Source organism: Mesoplodon mirus, assembly GCF_964341445.2.
Source record: "Mesoplodon mirus genome assembly, chromosome: 13".
Lineage (NCBI taxonomy): Eukaryota > Metazoa > Chordata > Mammalia > Artiodactyla > Ziphiidae > Mesoplodon > Mesoplodon mirus.
The window spans coordinates 70003698-70026671 of NC_138989.1; the positions used below are offsets into that span (position 1 = coordinate 70003698).

General features: G+C 39.5%; 1 protein-coding gene across 2 annotated transcripts in view; it reads right to left on the minus strand.

Annotated features, from left to right (window-relative positions):
- The window catches only part of MBD2 (methyl-CpG binding domain protein 2), a 62977-nt gene extending 40222 nt beyond the window's left edge, over positions 1 to 22755 (minus strand). Inside the window, exons 1-2 of one of the 2 annotated variants that reach the window (XM_082641441.1) lie at positions 22159 to 22755; positions 8693 to 8852 (exon numbers count right to left, since the gene is read on the minus strand). In XM_082641441.1, the coding sequence (XP_082497567.1) occupies positions 8693 to 8852; positions 22159 to 22694 (696 nt within the window). In that variant the 5' untranslated portion in view covers positions 22695 to 22755. The remainder of the gene's footprint in view (positions 1 to 8692; positions 8853 to 22158) is intronic. The other variant, XM_082641440.1, reaches the window with a different exon arrangement.
- Between the last annotated feature and the right edge of the window lie 219 nt (positions 22756 to 22974).

Sequence of the window (22974 nt, forward strand, 5' to 3'; positions counted from 1 at the left end):
TATATAATATTGTACAGCAATTATACTTCAATTTAAAAAAACAACACAAAAGGAAAAAAAGAAAACTGATCATTTAATATCATTTTAATTCTGTGGCTCTGCATATCCCCAAGAGATATTCATGCCCCAATTTGAGGAGCAAAGACTTTATTTTTCTAAGGTCACTTTCTTCATCTGTAAATGAGGGTAAATACAATAACTATTCATAAGATTCTTATAAAGATCAAACAAGATAATTCATGTATGATAACGAAAGCTCATGCAGCTTTCATTCAGTCACTGAACGAACACTGAGTGCCTACTATCTGCCAGGTACTGACCGTACGCTGGGTACAGTATCACTCACAAAACACCAAAATCCCTCAGAGCTTACATTCTCAGGGTAGGGATAAGACAACAATTAACAAAATAGGTGTAGAGTTTATAGTTATGTTGGCACATGAATTCTGAAGAAATAGGAGCTATTTTTATTATCAGCACTAACATGCTATTGAACATGCTACTAAAATTTAGAAACTTGACCTATTAAGCTTTCTCATAAGGAAAGCCATCTGCTGCTTCACACAAAGAGGAGCCTGAGTGGTATCTTCAGGTCGAAACAAGATTATCCTCAAAACGTAATTTCGGATTTTCTCCAGAATATGCACAGTAGCCAACAGCTAATGCGTTTCCACAAAAATCAAAAGCCAACAATGCAAAGTGCTTTACAACCCTTCAGTTTTTTATATAATTCACACACCATAAAATTCACCATTTTAAAGTATACAACTCAGTGGGGTTTTAGTAGATTCAGAAGGTTGTGCAAGCTTCACAGGTTTCTGCAAAAAGTAAAGAAAAATATACCTGGGATCTATGATTTTGTACCGAAAATCCACTTCATGTAATATCCTAAATGAGGAATAAGATATTACCTTTTTAAGGAGATCAATGGAATATTAAAAAAATAATGAAATGGGTGTACTATACTTTGAGCTCATTAAAAAAGGACATATACTTGTAGTTAACTGAAGAAGTGGAGGTTTGAAATTCATCATTGAAATCAAGTTTTGAAGAGTTCTGTTTGAAAAAATAACTTCTTGGAGCTTTAGTTAATACGGGTTCATTAAAGGACAGATGGCAAAAGATTAATGAGTTTCAACCAGAACAGCTCTACTCAAACTAAGGCATCAACTGCATGGAATTCATTATCTCCTTTACATCTATGTTGGCACTAGCTGAGTACACATCCCTAGAATTATGGAAACAGTCACCCAAGTAGTTTTCTGTAGGGCTTCATTCTCTCGTTGACCTACAGTCTACAAAGTCAGCTAACTCTTCAAGACCTATAAAACTTGGCGAAATTCACTCAATTGTTGACAGAAAACCAGGCATCCAAAATAAATCTTGACAAAACCATACCATGGGCACCTATGTCCCCAAATCCACCTTCATTATTAGCACAAAGGCCAAGCCAGACCCTCCCAAAAGCTCTATTGTACTTTGATACCTTTGAGGTACTAACTTATAACATGCTAAGCCTGCTCTCATACTGAACAGTATACTCTCATCAGCAAGTCTATTGCTAACATGGCTAAAGTTCTTCTGTTCACTTTTTGCTTCCTAGCAATCTTTATACAATCCATACCTAAATACCTACCTCAAATCAGCCAAAAAATGGAACAGTGCTGTTAGTTGTTAATAACTTGTTATCTTCATTCATCAGCTAAAGATAAATAAATATCCTTTATTTATTTATTAAGGATATTTCTGCATATGAGAAAATCAGAAGTTCTCTGGAATACTAAATACAGTTGACCTTTGAACGACGTGGGAGTTTAGGCGTCAACCCTCCGCACAAATGAAAATCGGCATATAACTTATAGTCAGCCCTCTGGATCCGTGGTCCTGCATCCATGGATTCAACCAACTGCTGATCGTGTAGTACTGCAGTATTTACTATGGAAAAAAATCTGCATATAAGTGGATGCATGCAGTTCAAGTGTGTTGTTCAAAGGTCAACTGTAGTTCTAGTGTCTTTTTTTTTTTTTTTTTTTTTTGCGGTACACGGGCCTCTCACTGCCGTGGCCTCTCCCGTTGCAGAGCACAGGCTCCGGACGCGCAGGCTCAGCGGCCATGGCTCACGGGCCCAGCCGCTCCACAGCATGTGGGATCTTCCCAGACTGGGGCGCGAACCCGTGTTCCCTGCATCGGCAGGCGGACTCTCAACCACTGCGCCACCAGGGAAGCCCCTCTAGTGTCTCCTGCTACATCTTACTCTTTCTTTATTCATTAAACGACCACTGTCCAAGGCATCATCATCCCAGCCTGGGTAAATAGCCTCCTGCTATAACTGGCCCCCAGCTCTCACTTCTGCACCTCTACAGTATATTCTCCACACAGCAGCCAGAGAGCATATTGCTCCCTACATAAAGGCCACAAATAAGCATTCCATACCACTCCTTATGGTGGCTTCCAAGTCCTGTCAGTAGGTTTGTCTTCTTCCTTGACCTCACCAAGTACCCCCTCCCACTCACTAACCTCCAGCCACCATGGCCTACTTTCTCCCCTTATATGCTAAATGTAACCAGCCTTAAGGATTTTGCACTGGCTATTCCCTCTGGTTTTTAAAAAGCTGGCTCCTTCTCATTCAGATCTTGGCCAAAAATCACACCCTCCAAAAAGCTTTCCTGATCACTCAGCCTAAAATAGCCACCTAGTCAATCTCAACCATTCTTACTTAATTTACTGTGTAGCATTTAATACTTAAATTGTGTATTAGTTTGTCATACCATTAGAATAATAAGCTCCACAAACACATCATCTTCCTCTACTATATTTCCAGAATCTGGAATAATGTCTGAGCACACAGAATGTGCTAAAAATTTTTTGTCGAATAAATGATGCAATAAGGTGTCTGTTACATGTAAGGTCTTGTTATGCAGCCCTTACTCCTGAATACTCTGTCAGCCTGAAACGTACCCATGCTACGTTAAGTGGAAATTACTAGCTCAACATGGTCTACAATATCCATGTCAAAATTATTAAGCATAGTCATCTGTATTATATACCTCAAGATTACCAATGTAAAATAATCCCCAGACTTGTTCATTTATTAGTATTTAACATGAAGTTATGCTTGTAGATACACAGCCAGTCCTACACAAACATCCCATGGGAAAATAAATCCTCAGATGGTGTATTTGGCAAAGTCACTGTCAATTATAGAGATGTTACACCATGAAATAATGGGAAATAAAGAGTACAAAAAACTTATAACTCAGGGCTTCCCTGGTGGCGCAGTGGTTGAGAATCCACCTGCCGATGCAGGGGACACGGGTTCGTGCCCCGGTCCGGGAAGATCCCACATGCCGCGGAGTGGCTGGGCCCGTGAGCCATGGCCGCTGCTCATGCGCGTCGGAGCCTGTGCTCCGCAACGGGAGAGGCCACACCAGTGAGAAGCCCGTGTACCGCAAAAAAAAAAAAAAAAAAAAAAAAACTTATAACTCAGCAGACTGCCAACATGAGATTAAGACATCAAAACAAACTATGTACACTGGCAGAAAGCATGCCATATTGCTCCTAGAGAGCCACGGTTTAGGAAAAATGTTCTTCATTATGGATCTGAAAACTTCAATCATCTCACTATAACTTACTGGCCATAACAACTCCTCATCTGTATAGTAAAATAACCTAAAATTTAGCAGTGGTCTAGATAAAGGAGACTGGTATGGAGATTAAAACCTTGGGCCAAAGTGTAAGGTCAATAGGATGTCAACAGATAAGTTATAGAGACAGGTGATCTCTTGGTTGTTACACCAACTCAAAGTAACCCCCTCCCCAAACCTGCTCTTCTTGTCCTACTTCCTACTGACCCCCAAGTCACCCCCAAGTGACTCAAGCCAGAATTGTAGCTAGCACCAACAATTCCCTCTCTCTACAATCATCAGGTACTCATATCTACTAATTTCTGTTGACTGAGTCTCACACATTTTCATACCTCCTAATACAGCATTAATTCAAGCCATCATTATTTTTCTGGACTAAAACAACTCAAACTGCTCTCCCTACTTCCAGTCTTCCCTTTTCCCAAATCACACCTACTGGATATTCACCTATCCAATACCCAATCTGACTTCCACCATTACCACCAGCTCACTTAAGTTTCTCAACTTGCACAAATATTGCTCCCAAGATATATTAGCTCTCTACAAGAATTTGTTATTATTTTGGTGAAGATAATTAAAGCAAACACCTGCTAGATGGTTTGATTAAGTACTTAGGACACAACCATACAGAATCCAATGCTGTGTTTATAATCACAATAGCATACTACCATAAACCAAGGTAATTCATGAGAAAATAATGGCAGACTTATACAATTAATTCCTTCAAGAGAACATAATGCTCTTTATTTCCAAATGTTTCAAATTTGTGAAATGTGATGAAAGAACTGAGTCTTTCCAAGGTATTAGCAGAATTGACAAGTCAGGCTAAAATATTAATTTGTTCCATACCATATTCATATTGTGAGCAAGCTGTAAAATATATGCCACATTAATGTTAGGGAACTTGAATTTTATTAGTTTTGTAGATTTAATTCATAAACATTTCAGTGTTGTTAAGAGCTGGAAACACAAGGAATTCAGTTTAATATTTACACATCTGAAACATTAAAATAAATTTCTAGCAAGAAAACCAAGCTACTCAAGTTCCTTAAACATATCCTGCACTGAGAAACACCGTACTCTTCTTTACCCAATCTTAAGACTGTTCTCTAATTTTTAAAGAAATGTATCTTTTTAAGAAATTAATTTCCTTCATAAAATGTTGAGGATCATATCTCTAAAACACGGAAACATCTCCTCTTTGAAAAAGCAAAGCCTGCATAAATACCTAGACAATATTCAGCTTTCGAAGCAAAAGTTGTATTGAGAGGCATAGCTCTAGAACTGTGCAGTCCAATATGGTAGCCCCTAGGCACATATGGCTACTTAAACTTTAAATAAAACTAAAAGTTCAGTTATTCAGTCACACCAGCCACATTTCAAGTACTCAGCAGCCAAATGTGGCTGGTGGCTAAAACATCTCCATCGCCACAGAAACCGCTATTGATAGTGCTGCTCTACAACTTCTCTCTGAGTAAGCTTTGAGAAAGCTGCTCATGACTTCAAATATCAGCTCTAGGTTGATGACTTCCAAATCTTTCTCTAGTCTTTTTCCATTAATCTAGTGGAATATCTTTAGTAACATACTCGATATTTGAATTCTACTTTATCAGCTGAAGAGATGGAAGTAGCGGCTGGAAATAATCAAGGCAGTGGCAAGAAAATCAATAAGGTACAATGTAATCAAGAATGGAACAGATTTTCAGGGTAAGGCTAAGACTGAGTTTGAGACAAATGGGAATAGGTACTGCAAAAACCTTAGTAAGTATCGATAGAAAGATAATTTCCACTCCATTGTACCCACTAATCCTAAAAGAATTTAAAACCATTTTGCAAAAATCTTCAAAAGATATTCTTCCAAACACACCTGAAGATATTCACCCAGTAAATTCCCCTTTGATATAAAAGATACATTAAAATCACAGTTTATAATCAGTCAATATAAACTACAATTCAGCCTGTTTCAAAGTTTATTTTGTTCATTACATTTCTAATTCTTTAAAGATACGAGTCTTTAAAAAAATTTCACTCCTAGGTATACAGCCAAAGAAAACGAAAGCACTAATTTGAAAAGATACATGCACCCCAATGTTCACAAGCAGCATTATTTACAGTAGCCAAGATATGGAAGCAATCTAAGCACCCATCAACAGATGAATGGATAAAGAAGATGTGATATATAAAGACATACATATAGATAGATAGACACACACACACACACCCCTGAATACTACTCAGCCATAAAAAAAAGAATGAAATTTTGCCACTTGCAACAATATGGATGGACCTGAAGGGTATTACGCTAAGTGAAATAAATCAGAGAAAGAAAAACACTGTATGTTATCATTTACATGTGGAATCTAAAAAATAAGACAAACCAGTGAATACTAAGAAATAATAATATAATTAATAAAGCACTTCAGCCAGGTTCACAACTACATAGCTAAACACTACCTCAGATTCCTGTTTATCACTTTAAATCTCTCAATTTTTTTTATACTGTATTATTATAAAAAATACTTAATATAGTTATTATTAATTACCCACAAACATGTTTTCTGCTTTATAGAGATATTTAATGTTGGTGTTACTCCAAAAGAGAGCGTACTTAAAAAAAAAAAAAAAAAAAAAAAAGGAGAAACTCCATCTTCTGTCTACTCAACTAAAATAAAATCAGATACAAAAATAAATCAGGCCCCCCAAAATTCAGACAGAGAGCTTCAGAAAACAATGATAATAAAAGGCATTTCCAAAATATGTATGGTATATTAATTTATTCAGTAAACATTTATGACCACTGTAAACTTCTGGAATGAGGTGAATAATACACAAACATTCAGCAAACATTTATTAAGTACCTACCGTATGCTAGGGTTTGGACTAAATATACCAAAACAAAACAAAAGACATGGACCCTGCCCTCAGGGAGCTCACACTCTAGCTGAAGCCGACAAACAATCACAAATACAATGGCCAAGCACCAGGGAGGCATTATGGAAGGAAGGACTGGTTCTGCCTGGAGGATGCAGAGCGGGCTTCACAGAGACGGAGACAATGGAGCTGGGCCTTGGATGAGGAGCAGTTCACCAGATGGAGGGGAAGGGGGAAGCACATTCCAAGCAGAGGAAACAGCACATGAGCAAGCAGAATCTTGAAAGCACATGCCACGGTGCAGGATGACGAGCGGTCCAGCGCAGCTAGAGCGGAAAGGTGCATACAAACTAAAGAGACGAATTAGTTTTAGGTTTTTAGTGAATCATAACTACCAGGAAGTATATCTTCATATTACACTTAGCGCAGCTTAACTGTGATTCTGGTAACAACAGAGTAGCTTGAAAGCATTCCATTCATTTCATAAATATTTAAGCCCCTTCAAAAGACAGCCAGCACTGTTCAGAGTTTTAAAAAGGCAGTTTCAGAAAAATAAATCGTAATTTTCCTCCGTACATTTAAGCAGCAGAATAAGCCCAGAATAAAGACTTTCTTAAGCTGAAATCACCCAGCTTCGCCTCTACACACTCAAGGTCCCAAACTGAGCGCCCCCGACTCCTACCACTACCTCGTATCCTCCTTAACACCTTCAGAACCATCAACCCACGGTAACACCATAGTTGAGCGATACGGAGGCAATTCCAGCCTTCCCTTCCCGCTCTGCCTCTAAACATGGTACTTGCCGATGACCCTTTGGAAACCATGCCAGGTAACTAACGCAGTATGTGAGGAAACAGTGCATTCTCACCTCCACACCATTTTTTTGGAAATCAAACTATTGTTTAAAAAAAAAAAAAAAGACAACTGTTAAGCTAAATTCTGAAAAAAAAAAAAAAAAAGAGGGATATGAAGCAGAGACCCCATATTCTCCAGGAAAAGTAAAAGGTGAGGAGGAAGAGAGCTTGGGTCAGAAAAGTTTCCTACACTGGCCACCAGACAACACTGTTCACTGAGGTAGCTCGCTGCTTAGGAAGCTACACCGGGAACAGGAAAGGAACTTGCTAGGTGATTTCACATAAATTCCTGTTTACTCCTCACAACAGCTAAAGGAAAGATTTTATTACCTAAATTTTACAAATGAGAAATCGGAGGCCATCAGAGGTTAATAAAGTGGCCCATGACTGCATGAGCTGGTAAGTGGCAGAGCCAGCACATCAAACCATGCCCGGCCCGGTTCCTCAAATGAACGCGGCACTCCCAAGGGGCACGCAGGGCTACATCGGCCAAATACCTAGAAAGAAGAGCCCTTCCTTTTCCCTCCACCATTTTCATGGTCAGTGTGACACAACGGTGGTGGCAACACACATACATGTGTTTCTCTGAAATTTAGAGGGAAAAAAACTGGGGAAAAAAAAAAAGGTTATCTAAGATTAGTTGTTTCGGGGCCACGAGGAGGTGGGGAGCTTTCTCTGTAAAGATACTGGGTGCTTTAATACAATTAAATTAGTATCAGAATTCAAATGCTACTCATTTAAATTCCTGTACAATAAACCATCAACTAAGCAACTCAGTTAAAGTAAGAGCTAATGGAACAATCTCCAATCACAGTATTAGAATGAGAATATTATTCCTAAAGGTCACTATCCTCAACATCATCAAAAAGTCAAAATAAAAACTGCTCTTTCTCAAATCCTAATCCTGAAAATTAATAGGTAAGTATAAACGATGTGGTAGGTAAGGATACTTGCGCCACAATAAAATTTTGCCTCTTTTTGGGCAACAGGAACTATTTTAAGGGGGGGAATAAAGGAGACAATTAACATCAACAAAGAAATCTTTTGTAAATAGTCCCAATGGGCCAAAAGTGTGATGTATGTTGGCCTAGACAGATACTGAAATGTTGTTTTCAACTGTGCACAATTTTACTTAGGCTATCTCTCTGTAAGCCAACTACCAGAAAATTAATCAGACATATAAGTCAAAATGCTTTGGAGGGGGAGGAGGAAAAAAAACTGGGACATTCAGACAACCAAAATTCCAGTGACATAGTACAATGTAAGATACTTTGGGGAGAGCCTGTGGAATAGCACTCATTTGCTATAAGTAAATTAACCAACCTTATTTTGATTGAGAGGATCATTCCGCAGTCTCTGTTTGTTCTTCTGTAATTTACTAGGCATCATCTTTCCAGTTCTGAAGTCAAAACTGCTGAGGTCAACAGTATTTCCCAGGTACCTTGCCAACTGAGGTTTGCTTCTGAACTTCTTACCACTTGGACTAGAAGAAAGATAACATTAATTGTACAAAAGACAACAATATTTACCCTAGATCACTACATAAACCTTTTCTTCATGCCTTCTTTTCTGCTCCCAATTATTATCTCATCACGATTTTACATATTTTTTTTCAAAGAAATATCAGAAGTTTTAAAGGAACTTAATTATAACTTTTTATCTCCTGTAAAAAGAGATAACGTGCCACCTAATATAATACTCCACTAGGTACACCCCTGGAGCACATAACAGATGTGAATACCGATTACCCCACTGGTCACTCACCCAGCAACCATTAACAGAATCCCAAGCCAAACAGCATGCACAACACAATGTGCACACTGCAAACGTCTTCAATCTTTCAAATTTTCCAAATTGATTCTTGAAATTTTTTTTTCTGTATTACATATACACAATGCCAACAGTAAGCACAAAGAACTTCAAAATAAATTGTTCTGAAGTCAACAAATCTTGTTAACAACACACTTACACAACACTTGGAACCCATATAATCTTTGCGCTACCGATTTGAACTCATAACATTCACAACAGAAAAAATAAATTATTGAATTTCTGACAATACTTAAATGCTCCCTAATGTTACTGAAAGGAGAAAACTAAGGCAAACATTTGCAAAAGTGTTTGTATGATGCTGACATGACTTTTGTTAGCCTAACTCTTATCTGAGAGAAGGATATCAAGACTAACTTACCTCCTATAAGAAAAACTGTCAAAGCTGGAAAATGACAGAAGTCCCGGAATTATATAGAGGGCTAAACTAAACTAGTCTTTCCTAAAAAAGTTTTTCCCATATTGCACTGAAATGTAAGAACAATTTTATAGGAAGAATACCCCAAAGTCTCATCTAAAAAATTTTCTGAACCAAATGTGCCAGAATAAACTGCAGTGGGATATGTCACCAGAAGAGAACTGTGAGAATTCTCAAACACCTCTCAAAGAAGCCAACATGTCATATTGAGAACTTAACCTTGCACCAACTGACTACAATAAAAGAAAAATAATTCAACAGGAAGACAAAAGAGAAAAGGCTGGAAAACCAAGCATTTTACATTTCCCTGGAACAGCAAAACTTCTCTCTGGGTCAAGTCCAAATCAACACACCCCAGTCTGTCACAAACTCCATGGTATTCTGCCACCACAGACTTCAACACAACTGAAGATAGTATCAACATTCTTTTTCCACAATCACATGACGTAGCTATTCCTGAAACACAATTCAAGGTATAGAATTCAGCCTACAGATGAAGATAACAACCAGTTAAGACCAGAATGTAACAGGATAGAAAGAACCAACAAAAACCAGAACACAGCAGAGGAAAGAATATAGAATTATGTATAAATAAACCTCAACTCCCATTCTAATCCAGATTTCCAAATATGCTCAGTATCACAAAATAAAATAGCACGTAACCCTCAATACTGTTTAAAACTTGAATCATTTCTGCTCACTGCAAACTTCCACCCCCAAACCTGATCTTCTTGTGTTGCCCTCTATTGTAGCATCATTGTCTATTTAGCAACTAATCTTCAAGCTAGAAGGCCAAACACAATGTTCAATGCTCCATCTCTCAGCCCACACATCCAATACCAACTTCTAAATGTTCAGAGACTCCCCAGTGCTGACAAAATAGTTTTGCATCCTTAACAGAACATCAAAAACCTTCCATCTGTTCAGGTTTTTTTTTTTTTTCCCTGACTTTTTCCTACCAGCCTTTAACACACCTCACATTCTAAACTCAACGTCACCAAAATATGCCATGTACCTTTGACTTCCAGCCATGTCTTTCCAGGTGGAAGGTTGAGCATAAGCACTATCCTGTCTATCATAAAACTATTAAATCCTCCAAGCCCAGCTGAAATGTCACTGCATCTATGAAGTTGTCTGTGATTCTGAAAGCCCACTTAGAAATAATTTGACTATCCCTCAATTCTACTTCATTACAATTCTAAACATTCCCTTGATTAGTAAACAACCAAAAATTACGATTCCCTTATTAAGACCCTCAAACATAACGTATATAGGCTAATACTGAACAAAGTAACTTCTGAGAGCAAAAAAAAAACCTCTCAGTTGAATAGTTAAGAACATGGTTTTCATTTGCAGACACAATGGAACAGAAAAGTCTATGCTTATATAAAACTTACATTGTCTGGAATTTAAAAACTGAACTGGAAAATATTTTCATGGTTAATCTTATACTACATAAGAAGTGAAGTATTACTAAAAACCCAAGTTAATGAAAAATTGGTAAAGAGTACCCTGTTATTATATCACTTATATAATTACGAATAATTTTAATTAAGCTAAAATAGGCATATAGTCCTTATAACCAGATATTCCAGTTACTGGTAAATAAGATTCTGATAAACTACTTGATATACAGATACAAGCAACTGTAATGCACAGCTACAAGTACTGGTCATACACACTGTTGCCTTCAGAACGTGCTACAAGCCATTTTCTTCTCCATAACTGCTACAGCTTGTGTTTGGTGCTTTAAGGAAAGTCAACCTGGCTGCCCCAGGGGATTTTAAGACCAGGGACCTTCCTCTGCAGGAGATGAACGCAAGCATATTAGAAAGGCAAGGCCCATGGGAATAGTTAAGCAGAAATTCTGTCCATAGGGACTATTGCACAACGGCAAAATGACTCTGGAAGTGGCCGAGGAAGTCAGTGCTAGATAAACAAAATGACTGTATGTCACTAAAGTGACTAACTTATCATCTGTCTGCCCTCTAAGATGGCTGCTGTTAGGTAACAGTCTCAGGCACACCAGGACTTAATGTGACTAAGCTTTTATTCTAAAAGCATCAAATTGTAACTCAGGGAAATTATTTTTTTTTTTTTTAACTCTAGTAGACTAGTGAAGGATATTAGTCACTTTCAGTTTTCTCTGCCCAAAGCGATTACTTCTAATCCTGGTAATGAAATACTAATATTTCACTTTCAACCACAGAAAATTTCCCTACCAACTGCCCCCTAGATCTGCCTATCCTGAGCCAACCTGTGATCTCACCTTTAACTTGTCCTCCCCACTAAATATCCTGAAGAAAAGTAACTATTAAATGAAAATCAAAAGCATGAGTTACATTTTTCTGGTTCATATTAGAACATTTCATCACTTGAACTATGTCTTTGCTTGCCTTCATCTTGATTAAGCTGTTTAAAGCAACTTTTTTTTTAATTGAAGTATAGTTGATTTAAAGCACTTTTAAAACCTAACTCTACCTTAGAGGTTTCTAACTATAGATTATCAAAAGGAAAGAAATTTTATTTGGCATCTGACTTTCAAATCTAAAAAAACTTTATTGAGATACCAGAAAGACTTAAATAACGGTCACCTTAACTTAGTAGTATTCCCATTATGTCACTCTATAAACTCATCTGTAAATGGCATTACCGGAGCAAGACAACTGTAATATGCCCTGCCAGTCTATGATATGAAAATTAACTCTCTGAAGACCGCTGCTTGCATGTGAAACTGCACTCTGAAAATGAGTAGTAGAGCAAACGTATTTTTTCATGTTACTTTGGTAAAATGGACAATCATGATGTCCAGTCAAACCATTATGAAGAGACCAGAGGTCTGAGCAAACACAAGTATACCTTCAAACCAGTTTCTAACAGGATGAACTGTGGGGGTGGCGGCAACCAGAGTGGAAGCAGATGGACTGGCCTATTCGGCAGGAAGGAGCATCGTGGACGGCAGATGGATAGGTCTATGGCTCAAGAGCAAGTTCTAAGGCGCATGGCTCTCCAACTACATCAGGAAGTGCTTTGTGGGGAATAATAAAAATTCTAGAAGCTACAGCATTGGAAAAGTTTGAGAATAAAGAAACATCAACTTTCTGTTTTTTCTATCCCTCTAAGTGTTAAAGTTCACTTGTTACTTACAAGAGTGTTAAGTATTGAAAGAAAGATTTCTCTAACTTTAAATAGCAATTGTCTCCAGAAATCAAATTTTAGCTGAGACTAAAAATCTGAAATTAACATTATCTTTTTGTACCTTAGTACAATCAGAAAACTGCCAAACCAATTAATTCGAAGAAATATATACCAATTTTTTCAAAACTACATGACATACACACAGGAAAATCCATCTAAATGTCAGCTCCCAGTCCCCCTTAACTCCTTTCCTCCCAAACTTTAAATGTAGGCCTTTCCTAAAATGAACATCCTCAGCCCTCCTCTATAGTTTGTTCCAGGCAGAATTTAGCTACTCTTATCTATCTTACTATCTCCCATCTCTGATCAATTATGAAATCCAGTTCCTTCATAATCACCTTTGAATCCATCCTTCCTTTCCATTTCCATTGCCACTGCCTAAATCAAGTCTTTATCACCTCAAGTCTCAATCACCACAATAGGCTGATTTTCTATTTGCTAGCCTCTTTGCATCCTAAACTAGCCAAACTGCTCTTCCTCAAACACCACTATTACCAAAGTGCCAGTTTAAATGCCCTCAACGGACTTCAACCCATTAGCAAAAGGGAGCCAAACATTTTAGCCCTGCATTTGAGATTCTCTGTCATCTAGTCTTCTCTTAACCTTTCAACCCTATTTTCCACTCCTCTTACCCAGTGACTTCTGCCATATTGGTTTATTCAAGTCTATTCTGAATCAATAGGCTGAATGATTTCCCTCTTCAGCCCTATGCAAACCATGTATTTCACTTGGTCCAGCATGCGTGTCTCCACCCCCAATCCCCAAGAGCCCAGAAACACTAATCCATCTTATATCTCTTCCATAAAGCCTTAACAGAACAAAGTAATAGGAATTACGTAAATAATCATGAACCGCCTGTTGGCATCTCTTGTAGTCTAGTTTGAAATACTGAGTTCTGTATGGCTGTAAAACTTCTACAAGTTCAAATCTTATCTTCACAAATAGCATACTGAAGTATAGTTATTAATGAATGAAATGATAGGACGTCAAATGTGCTTCAAAATAATGAAGGCTGAGTCAGGGTAGTAGATGTGGGTATGGATGAAATAAGGCTGTCAACTGTTGAACTGGATACTTGGTAGTTCTTTATATAATTCTACTTTTGTATATATGTTTGAAATGTTCTATAATAAAATTCTGAAAATATAAACATTAAAGTATGCAAGCTATTTCCCCATGAAAACTGAAAACTAGTTTTTTTAAAATATGAAGAGTTTGGGCAAGTAAATTGGAGCATGAAAGAATTTCCTTAGCAGCTGGGGTGGGGGCTGGGGTGGAGAATTATTTTTAAAGTATCAACAAGAAAAAAAGTCTATTTACAATTTGGCTACTGATAAGATAGGACACCATTCCACCTTTTCCCTCGACTTAAATGTTTAAGGAATCACCACATAATTTTAAATGGTATGAAAGACCTTTAGTAGATTTCAAATTCTGTACCAATCATCCTTATTCCATAAACTAGCATTTATTTAACAAAAATTATATGCAAAGAGTATATTATTGGTAGCAAATTCTATTATCTCTATATCATGGTTACGCATATGGTTAAAAATTCAGGGTGATCCACTAAAAAATAAATGAACATAGAATTCTACCTAATCTCATCCCACTGCCACAAGCACTCACCTTCTGAAAAAAGCAAAAACACTGGTTATTTTGGTTGAATTGGAGATTGAACATTGCTATGACTGAACACTGGAAATGTCAGAAATTAAGCATGTCTGGAAATTATTTCAAAATGTAATGGGAGAGGTGGGAAGGGGACTGCATATTGATGAAACGAGACTGGCCAGGAGTCGATAATTGTTAAAACTGGTAGACAAGTACAGGAGGAATTCATTACACTTTTCTAACTACTTTTGTTTTTGCATATGTTTGAACTTTCCCATAATAAAAAAATATACACATAGATAGATAAGAACACCCAAAAAACAAACTATATTTCTTAAAAAAAGGCTAGGGGTCTCTGGAAAAGGCCTTTTTAAAGAAATGCATACATCACTGCACACATGTTAAAAAGAATTTTAGAAAGAATTCTAAGGGCATTCATTTTTGCTTTAATCTATGTATTCTTTCAGTATAAACAGAAGAGGAAAAGAATACCAAGATACAGTAGTCAAAAATCACCAAGAGGATGATGTTCTTCTTCCTCACATTTGTAAATCACTAATAATTGTTCCTGACAAATGCTAAGTGGTCAATTTTTAAGATCTAATTTTAAATTATATTTACTATCATTTGCATTTACACACTGCCTATGTAGTCAAGTTCCCAAACAAATGAGTTTGAAGTTATACTCTAATAAGATAAGGCAAAATCATAAGATCCACATACATTATTCAAATTTCACCCTATTTCATACTTCTACTTCCTTGAGAAGTTTTAGTTTTTAGAAGTTCTGACAAAATTAAGTAAAACTTCATTTTTCAATTTGCCTAGTTATTTCTTAGTGGAAATGGCAAACAACAATAAGAGATCAACAGACAAGAGCTGCAAGTAATACCTATCAAGTCAAACAGTAAATCCATGAAATAAGAGTCGATGACTTTTTTTTTTTTTTTTTTTTTTTTTTGTAGTACATGGGCCTTTCACTGTTGTGGCCTCTCCCGTTGTGGAGCACAGGCTCCGGACGCGCAGGTTCAGTGGCCATGGCTCACGGGCCTAGCCGCCCCACGGCATGTGGGATCCTCCCGGAGCAGGGCACGAACCCGTGTGTCCCCTGCATCGGTAGGCAGACTCTCAACCACTGCGCCACCAGGGAAGCCCTTGATGACTTATTTCTGATTCATCATGCTGGGCTAAGAAATCTCAAATACAAACTAAACATTATGAATCTCTATTAGTCCCACTATAAAGTGTAAAACAAAAACAAAGCAAAAAAAAAATCAACTTCACAAATCATCTGCTTCTGTTCCGCTAATTAAAGTTAAATTACGAAAACTTAAATTGTGACTATATCTCACAAATGAAATTTTAAAAGCAATTTGAAAAAAATCATACATCAGTTTCTGTTGGAGATTATTTTTAGAATGTACGTGTATCGGTTCCTTTTGAGCTATGTATTTCCTCTACTACAGGTATTATGCGTGTTCTGGCAGGTGAGACTTTGCATGTCAAACTCTAAAAATCGGATGTAGGACAGATGGCAATGTTGCAACCTAACAGAAATCCCTCTAGTACATCACAAAAAGATGTGATGGTACAGTTGAGAAAAGAATTATCAGAGCACAATTTCCACCACAACCTGTCTCTTATTTCTGGATTCAGGCTTCAATCAGGCATTATCAAGAAAAGAGACTAAAAGCAAGTTAAACTTTCAATTATGCACTAAGAATTTAATAAATATTGTATTTTGTCCCTTTCTCCAAATAAAGGGATTTTTTTAATTGGTCTGTAGGATACATTTCAACTATATCTCAACTCTGAAAGAAACATATAAAGCTTTTCCCAGGAACCATATAAAACTATCTCATAAGCTGCATTTAGCTTGCAAGTTACAATGTGATTTCTTCTAATTTAAGTGAAAGCTTTTAAAATGAAGAAGATCTATATAGCTTGCTCCTCGGCGAATGTGTTGCCTATCTGAATATCTGATAAATAAGAGGGGCAACCCTAGGATAAACGAGAAAAAGAGAAAGAGAAATATTTCTGAACAAAATGGTCACGCCTGTTACCCAGAAAAAAACTGCTTTAATTATGTTAATTTACTACAATTTTTCCATTTTTTTTCCCCCTTCAATATTACATAGAACTGGAAGATCATCTTTTGGTACAATAGCTTCACTGCGAAATAGGATTTAAAATGTACCCCTTGTCAACTTCAGGATGCAAGCGTAATAGTAAATAATTACATTATTTTAGTGGTACACCAAGCTTCATAAAGTAGATTAGGCAAGAGATGTTGCAATATTTCAGAATAGAACTAGAGATCTCTATGTGAAGCAGCAGCAGAGCAGGGTAGCTAAGAGTTGTGGGGTTAAACCACCTGCATCAGGATTCTAACTCTGCACCTGCTGGCAGTACAACCTCAAGCCTATTACTTAACTTCCCTGTCCTAACTCCCCACCTATAAAATGGAGGTAACTGTACAGCACAACATCACAGGTAATATAAAGCAAAGGCTAAGAGGTCAGTTAAGCCCTGTTTTACAAAATTGTACGTGCCATACGTCAAACACTTAATTTAGTATCTGTGTGTTCAGCATTGTGTCTGGCTGGAGGAAGACAGCTAGGGGAGAAAGGCACAGGTCCTAGGGGGACGAACAACAGGGTAACACAGGAGACACCACGTTAACTACACAGGGATGACCAGAAAGAAAAGATTATGGAGAAAGACAGTTTCCTGAACGTCAACGAGACTTCAATTAAGAACTGTGACCCTTGCAACTATACTCCAATAAAAATTATTAAAAAAAAAAAAAGAACTGTGACCCTTGGTCCACTGAGCTAGTTTTTTCCAACAAGACTACAAGGGAGAGTCTATTATTTTTAAACCAAAAAAAAAAAAAAAAAAAAAGAGGGAAAGAGCCTAGTTGAACTTTGACATCCTCAATGATTCAGAATTCATGCCCTCAAAGACCATACCAGCCTTTCATAACAAATGAGATATGCCTACAGACTTTTTTAAACCTATTTATATGTTCAGTCCATACAACTTGAGTTATTTAATGAACTGTTTTCCTTAGTTAGTCCTTAAACATATCCAAAGCTTTAAGGGATCTACATATTTATTTTGGTGTTCTAGAATTGAATCCTTATAGCACTATGAGGTACAGGTACAATCATACCCACTTTACAAACAGAGAAACCACAGCACTGGGAAGTGTAAATGACATGCTCGAGGCTGCACAGAATAAACGCACAGGTAGAATACCAATTCCAGACCTTAACCCCCTGTGCCCTGCTGCTTTCCCTAGAGACTCCTACTTTTATCATCTCACTCATGATTTAAAGTCCTCAATTATATTGCCTCTGAGTCCTCTTCTTTCCAGATGAAGGTGCCATCTCTTCAGTCTCTCATCATGCATCTGCTGCTTAATGATTATTTTAATTGTTCTCTGGCTCCATTTTATCTTTTCAGAGAAGTGACAAGGTGTGAATGCGTCATAATTTGATAAAAGAGTCAAAAATGGTTACTATTATGTTTCCAGTACCCAACCAGATGATATTTTATGGCAGCAGCTGTAGCAGTTTACCATGACCCCCAGGCCTTTAACTCAGTTATAACCAGAAGTCTAGAACCCAACAAACATCGATACAGAGCTCACACCAAGGTTAAGCATAGACGTGATTTTTAAAAAGGCATAAGACAGCTACTAAAGGTTCCTCTGCAGAGGAAAACAATATTTCAAAAATATCAATCTGCAAGTGCCAAGAACCAAAAACTAGAAATGACAGGAGTCAAGTAGACCAGTAAGAAAAGTATTGTTCAAATAAGGGGCTCATGTGATGGCAATGAACTTTTTCAGAAACTATACCAATGGATCCAACGCTTGATCAAACCACACCCTTTTAAAAAACAAACTTTGGATGATCATATATAAACTGTCACAGTACTATCAGTAACCCTGACAGAAGGCATAATTATATTGCCTAACTAGCAACCAGAGGCATACCTTCCTATTAGAACTTGGCAATCTCAGGAAACAGCAAGAAAAAAATTCTACCAAAATTTGAGGCTTTCTCAATGAGCTTAATTTAAGTCCAATTAATAAGTGTAAAGGCTTCCCTGGTGGCGCAGTGGTTGACAGTCTGCCTGCCAATGCAGGGGACACGGGTTCGTGCCCTGGTCCGGGAAGATCCCACATGCCACGGAGTGGCTGGGCCCGTGAGCCATGGCTGCTGAGCCTGCGCGTCCGGAGCCTGTGCTCTGCAATGGGAGAGGCCACAACAGCGAGAGGCCCGCGTACCACAAAAAAAAAAAAAAAAAAGTGTAAGACACACCCTGCGTTAACAGGCACAGATTTGTTTAAATTAATCTTCCCATGGGCAAGCTAAATCAGGAGTTAGCATTATTAGAATCTGTGTGCACACAACTGTGTGCAGGTGTTCACATTACCAACAGAAGAGCTGACTCTTAACCCACCTATTAACAGATATGGCTAGTATTTTGTGAGCTACTGGTTTTTAATGAGTGGCAGGTATACGGGGATGCTAATATGCAAAGCAGTGACAGTGCGGATTGCAAAATAGTGTGTTCACCTCGAATATGAGTAGGTGACTTCCAGCATTCATCACTGAAAGCAGAAGTCAAAGTCAGAGTAACTACTATATCACAAGTATCACATCACACTCTCTGTGTCCTCCTGTCTCAGAATGTAACCTCTCAGAATGAAATCAAGACTGGATGTTACAATCTTGTAGAGTAACTAAGCTTTGTAGGTAGACAACAAACAATAGACAACACTCCCTCCAGCCGTGAACTAAGCACATGTGGCACAACTCTGTTCAATGTGTCTTTTCATTTGTCATAAACAAGTAAAAAGCAAATCATGTTGCACTGTCTCATAAAAAGACTTTAAGGGACTTCCCTGCTGGGTCACTGGTTAAGAATCTTCCTGCCAACTCAGGGGACAAAGGTTCGAGCCCTGGTCCGGGAAGATTCCACACGCCATGGAAAGCCCGTGAGCCACAAATACTGAGCCTGCACTCTAGAGCCCGCGAGCCACAACTACTGAGCCCTCGTGCCACAACTACTGAAGCCTGAGCGCCTAGAGCCCGTGCTCCGCAACAAGGGAAGCCACCACGATGAGAAGCACGTGCACCGCAATGAAGAGTAGCCCCCGCTCGCCGCAACCACAGAAAGCTGGTGTGCAGCAACGAAGACCCAGTGCAGCCAATAATAAAATAAATAAATAAATTTATTTTTTAAAAGACTTTAATTTTATAAATTTATTAAATAAATTTATTTTTAAAAGACTAATTTTATAAATTTATTTATTAAATAAATTTATTTTTAAAAAGACTTTAATTTTATAAATTAAAAGCCCAGTGCGCGCGCTTCTCATTGCGGTGGCTTCTCTTGTTGCGGAGCATGGGCTCTAGGCACGCGGGCTTCAATAGTTGTGGCACGTGGGCTCAGTACCTGTGGCTCATGGGCTCTAGAGGGCAGGCTCAGTAGCTGTGGCGCACAGGCTTAGCTGCTCCGCAGCATGTGGGATCTTCCTGGACCAGGGCTTGACCCTGTGTCCCCTGCACTGGCAGGCAGACTCTTAACCACTGGGCCACCAGGGAAGCCCAAGACTAATTTTAGAGAGTAGCTATTACTATACTGGTTTGTGATTCTTCACAGGATGAATTTGTTTAGAAAGTTTTAGATTGATTATATCAGTTTTTCTACCATAAAATAATCTATTGAGCTTGTATAAAAAAGTTAACATCGTAAATTTACAACACATTAAAAAAAAAAAAGGTGACCACACATCAGAATGAGCACTACAACAATCTGCCTTTTTAAAATAACTTTTCCAGGTACTGCAAGAACAGCAACAAAAAAGCTTTGCAGCAACCAAAAGTAAGTTCGAACAAATACATCATCCCAAAACCAAACAAACCATATCCCAGGAGAAATGCCACAGGGAGTGAAATTCAAAGTTGAAGATGCTCTACTGAGAATAGACTAGTCACTTACTCCTCAAGGAGTTCAGTCCCAGACACAGAATGTTCTTGTCACATATAACTGGCTAAAAGACATCAATACAGAGTTCACATAAAGGTTATGCAGACTAATTGCTTAAAAAGAAAACAGAAGCTGTTAATGAAAGAATATGCAAAAATGAACAACTGTGAAAAGCACTAAATGAAACAAGTGAACTTGAGAGTAACCATTTGTTCCACAATAACTTTCTTAGTATTATTGAAATAAATGTAATATGTAATGATAGGGAAATACAAGATTATCACCTTTGTATGTTTAAAATAAGTTTTCTAATTATCGTTTAAGATTTCAAAATGAGTCGTCTCGGATTAAGTGACAAAATAAGTTCTAGTGCAACACCACTTTCATTTTATTTTATTTTTTTTACTTCAATAGGTGAAATAACTTCACTGAAACTACTCTTCCATATATTTGAGCAACTATCAGGAATATGTTCATATTTACATGTTATACCAGTAGTGATTGCATTCTTGTGTGTATATATATATGTACATACTCATATACACATATACACGTATTTTTTTAACCTCTTAAATCTATTTAAGAGTATTTTCAATTCATAAACATTGTATTGTGTGTGTGTGTGTGCGTGTGTGTATATATACTTTTACCTAGGGGTAATGTACGGAAAAAAGGACATCCTTCCTACAATACTCCAATGGCTAAATGGCAGACGACAACTACTCCAACACCCATATATCGTCCCTGAAAATGATTCAATTAGCCCACAAACATGGCCCTCCAAGCCACTGAGTATAACATGTTTATAGTTATATTCTCTTTGAGAAATGGGACTGCGTATAAGAAAAGTTAGTAAATTTGTTAAGAAAATTCCATTGGTATCAATAGCCAAAGACACTTCCCTGAGCTTACTGGGTCGGACAGCATGACCACAGGATTCACCATCAAGCTGAAAACCTGTTATCATTCAGACCAAGTTTTCTCAATCCAGCACTTGTGACACTTGGGGCCAGATAATCCTTTGCTGCGAGGGCTGTGCTGTGTATCGTAGAATGTTTAGCAGCATCTCTGGCCTCTACCCGCTAGATGCCAGTAGCACCCCCTTCCAAGGTGTGACAACCAAAAATGTCCCCAGACATTACCAAATATCCCCGGAGGACAAATTTTGGTCTAGGAGTCTAACAACGTATTACAGTGTTTGGTTTCAAAAGGGAGTAAATTCTGCAACACCAAGAAACTACAGGCATTCCAAGTGGCTACTTCATAAGAAACTTTCGTGGATCCCACAAAGCAACTGAAACCTTGTTACTGCAGATACCTCATTCTTCCACATGTGCATGATTAAACACTCTTGTGATGATGAATCTGGGACAGGAGCCAACAGTGACTGGTTTTACAGTTTCGACGAATTACACCTTCTTTTAACCCTTCAGAGGAATAATCATCCCTGCCAGAGTAACCCTTCTTTCCGCAAACCATTTTCCCCAACACTTTACCCATAAGAGGCCCTCCTACGGGCTTTCACCATTCAGACATTGTGACTGTCACTGCACTGGGGTCAACTCTCACCCAAGGGCTCGGGCACCTTCTACTACCAGGACAGTCTGTCTCTGCCACTCCCCTCTGGCCCCTGCTCTCCTCTTGACATCCCCTACCCAGGTCAGCTCTCGACCCTTGACCCCGGCCTGACCCTGCCGCCCCCTCCCCGCCCCCAAGGCGGTACCTGAAGTAGTAGACATCGCTCTTGCCGGCACTGAGCCCAGATTTTCGGATCACTTCCTCCTTCTTCCATCCGGGGGGGAGGGCCGGGCAGTCCATCCTCTTCCCGCTCTCCGTGGCCCGGGGTCCCCTGGGCCCCGGTCCCGCGCTCCCCGACGGGAAAGGGACCGGCTCCCGCCGGGGGGCGCCGCCGCCACCGCTGCCGCCGCAGCCGCCGCCGTCGCCGCCAAGGCCGCTGCCGCCACTCTGGGGACGGCCGCGGCCCCGGCCCCGGCCCCGTCCCCGTCCCCGGCCACGGCCCCGGCCCCGGCCACGGCCACAGACGCCGCCGCCCCGGCCCGCCTGCTTCCACCGCCCCCGGCCACGGCCGCCGCCCCGAGCGCCTTCCCTGCGCACGCCGCTCACCGGGGACGGGGCGAGCGCGCAGCCCTGGCCCCCCTGCTCTATGGCGGAGTCGCCGCCAGCGCCGCTGCCGCCCGCCGCGCTCTCCCCCTCCTCCTGCTCCGGGCAGCAGCGGCCTCCCCCCGGGTGCGCGCGCATCCAGCCCCCTCCCCAGCCGGCGCTGCGCTTCTTCCGTAACCGAGCCCTTGGAATCCCGGAGACCCGCCCCGCCCGCAGCGCGGCGCGCGGGGGACGCGCGCAAGCATCATAGAGCGGGCGCGCACAGAGAGGCCCTCCCGCCCGGGGCGTGGCCCCAACCACCGCCTCTTAGGTCCTCCAAGCGGTCAGGGCGGCCATCTTGTCTCCGCCTCCTCGATGACACGCCCCACAGCCCCACCCGCTCCGCCCCCGGCCGCGCCCTTCCGGCCCCCACCCCCAC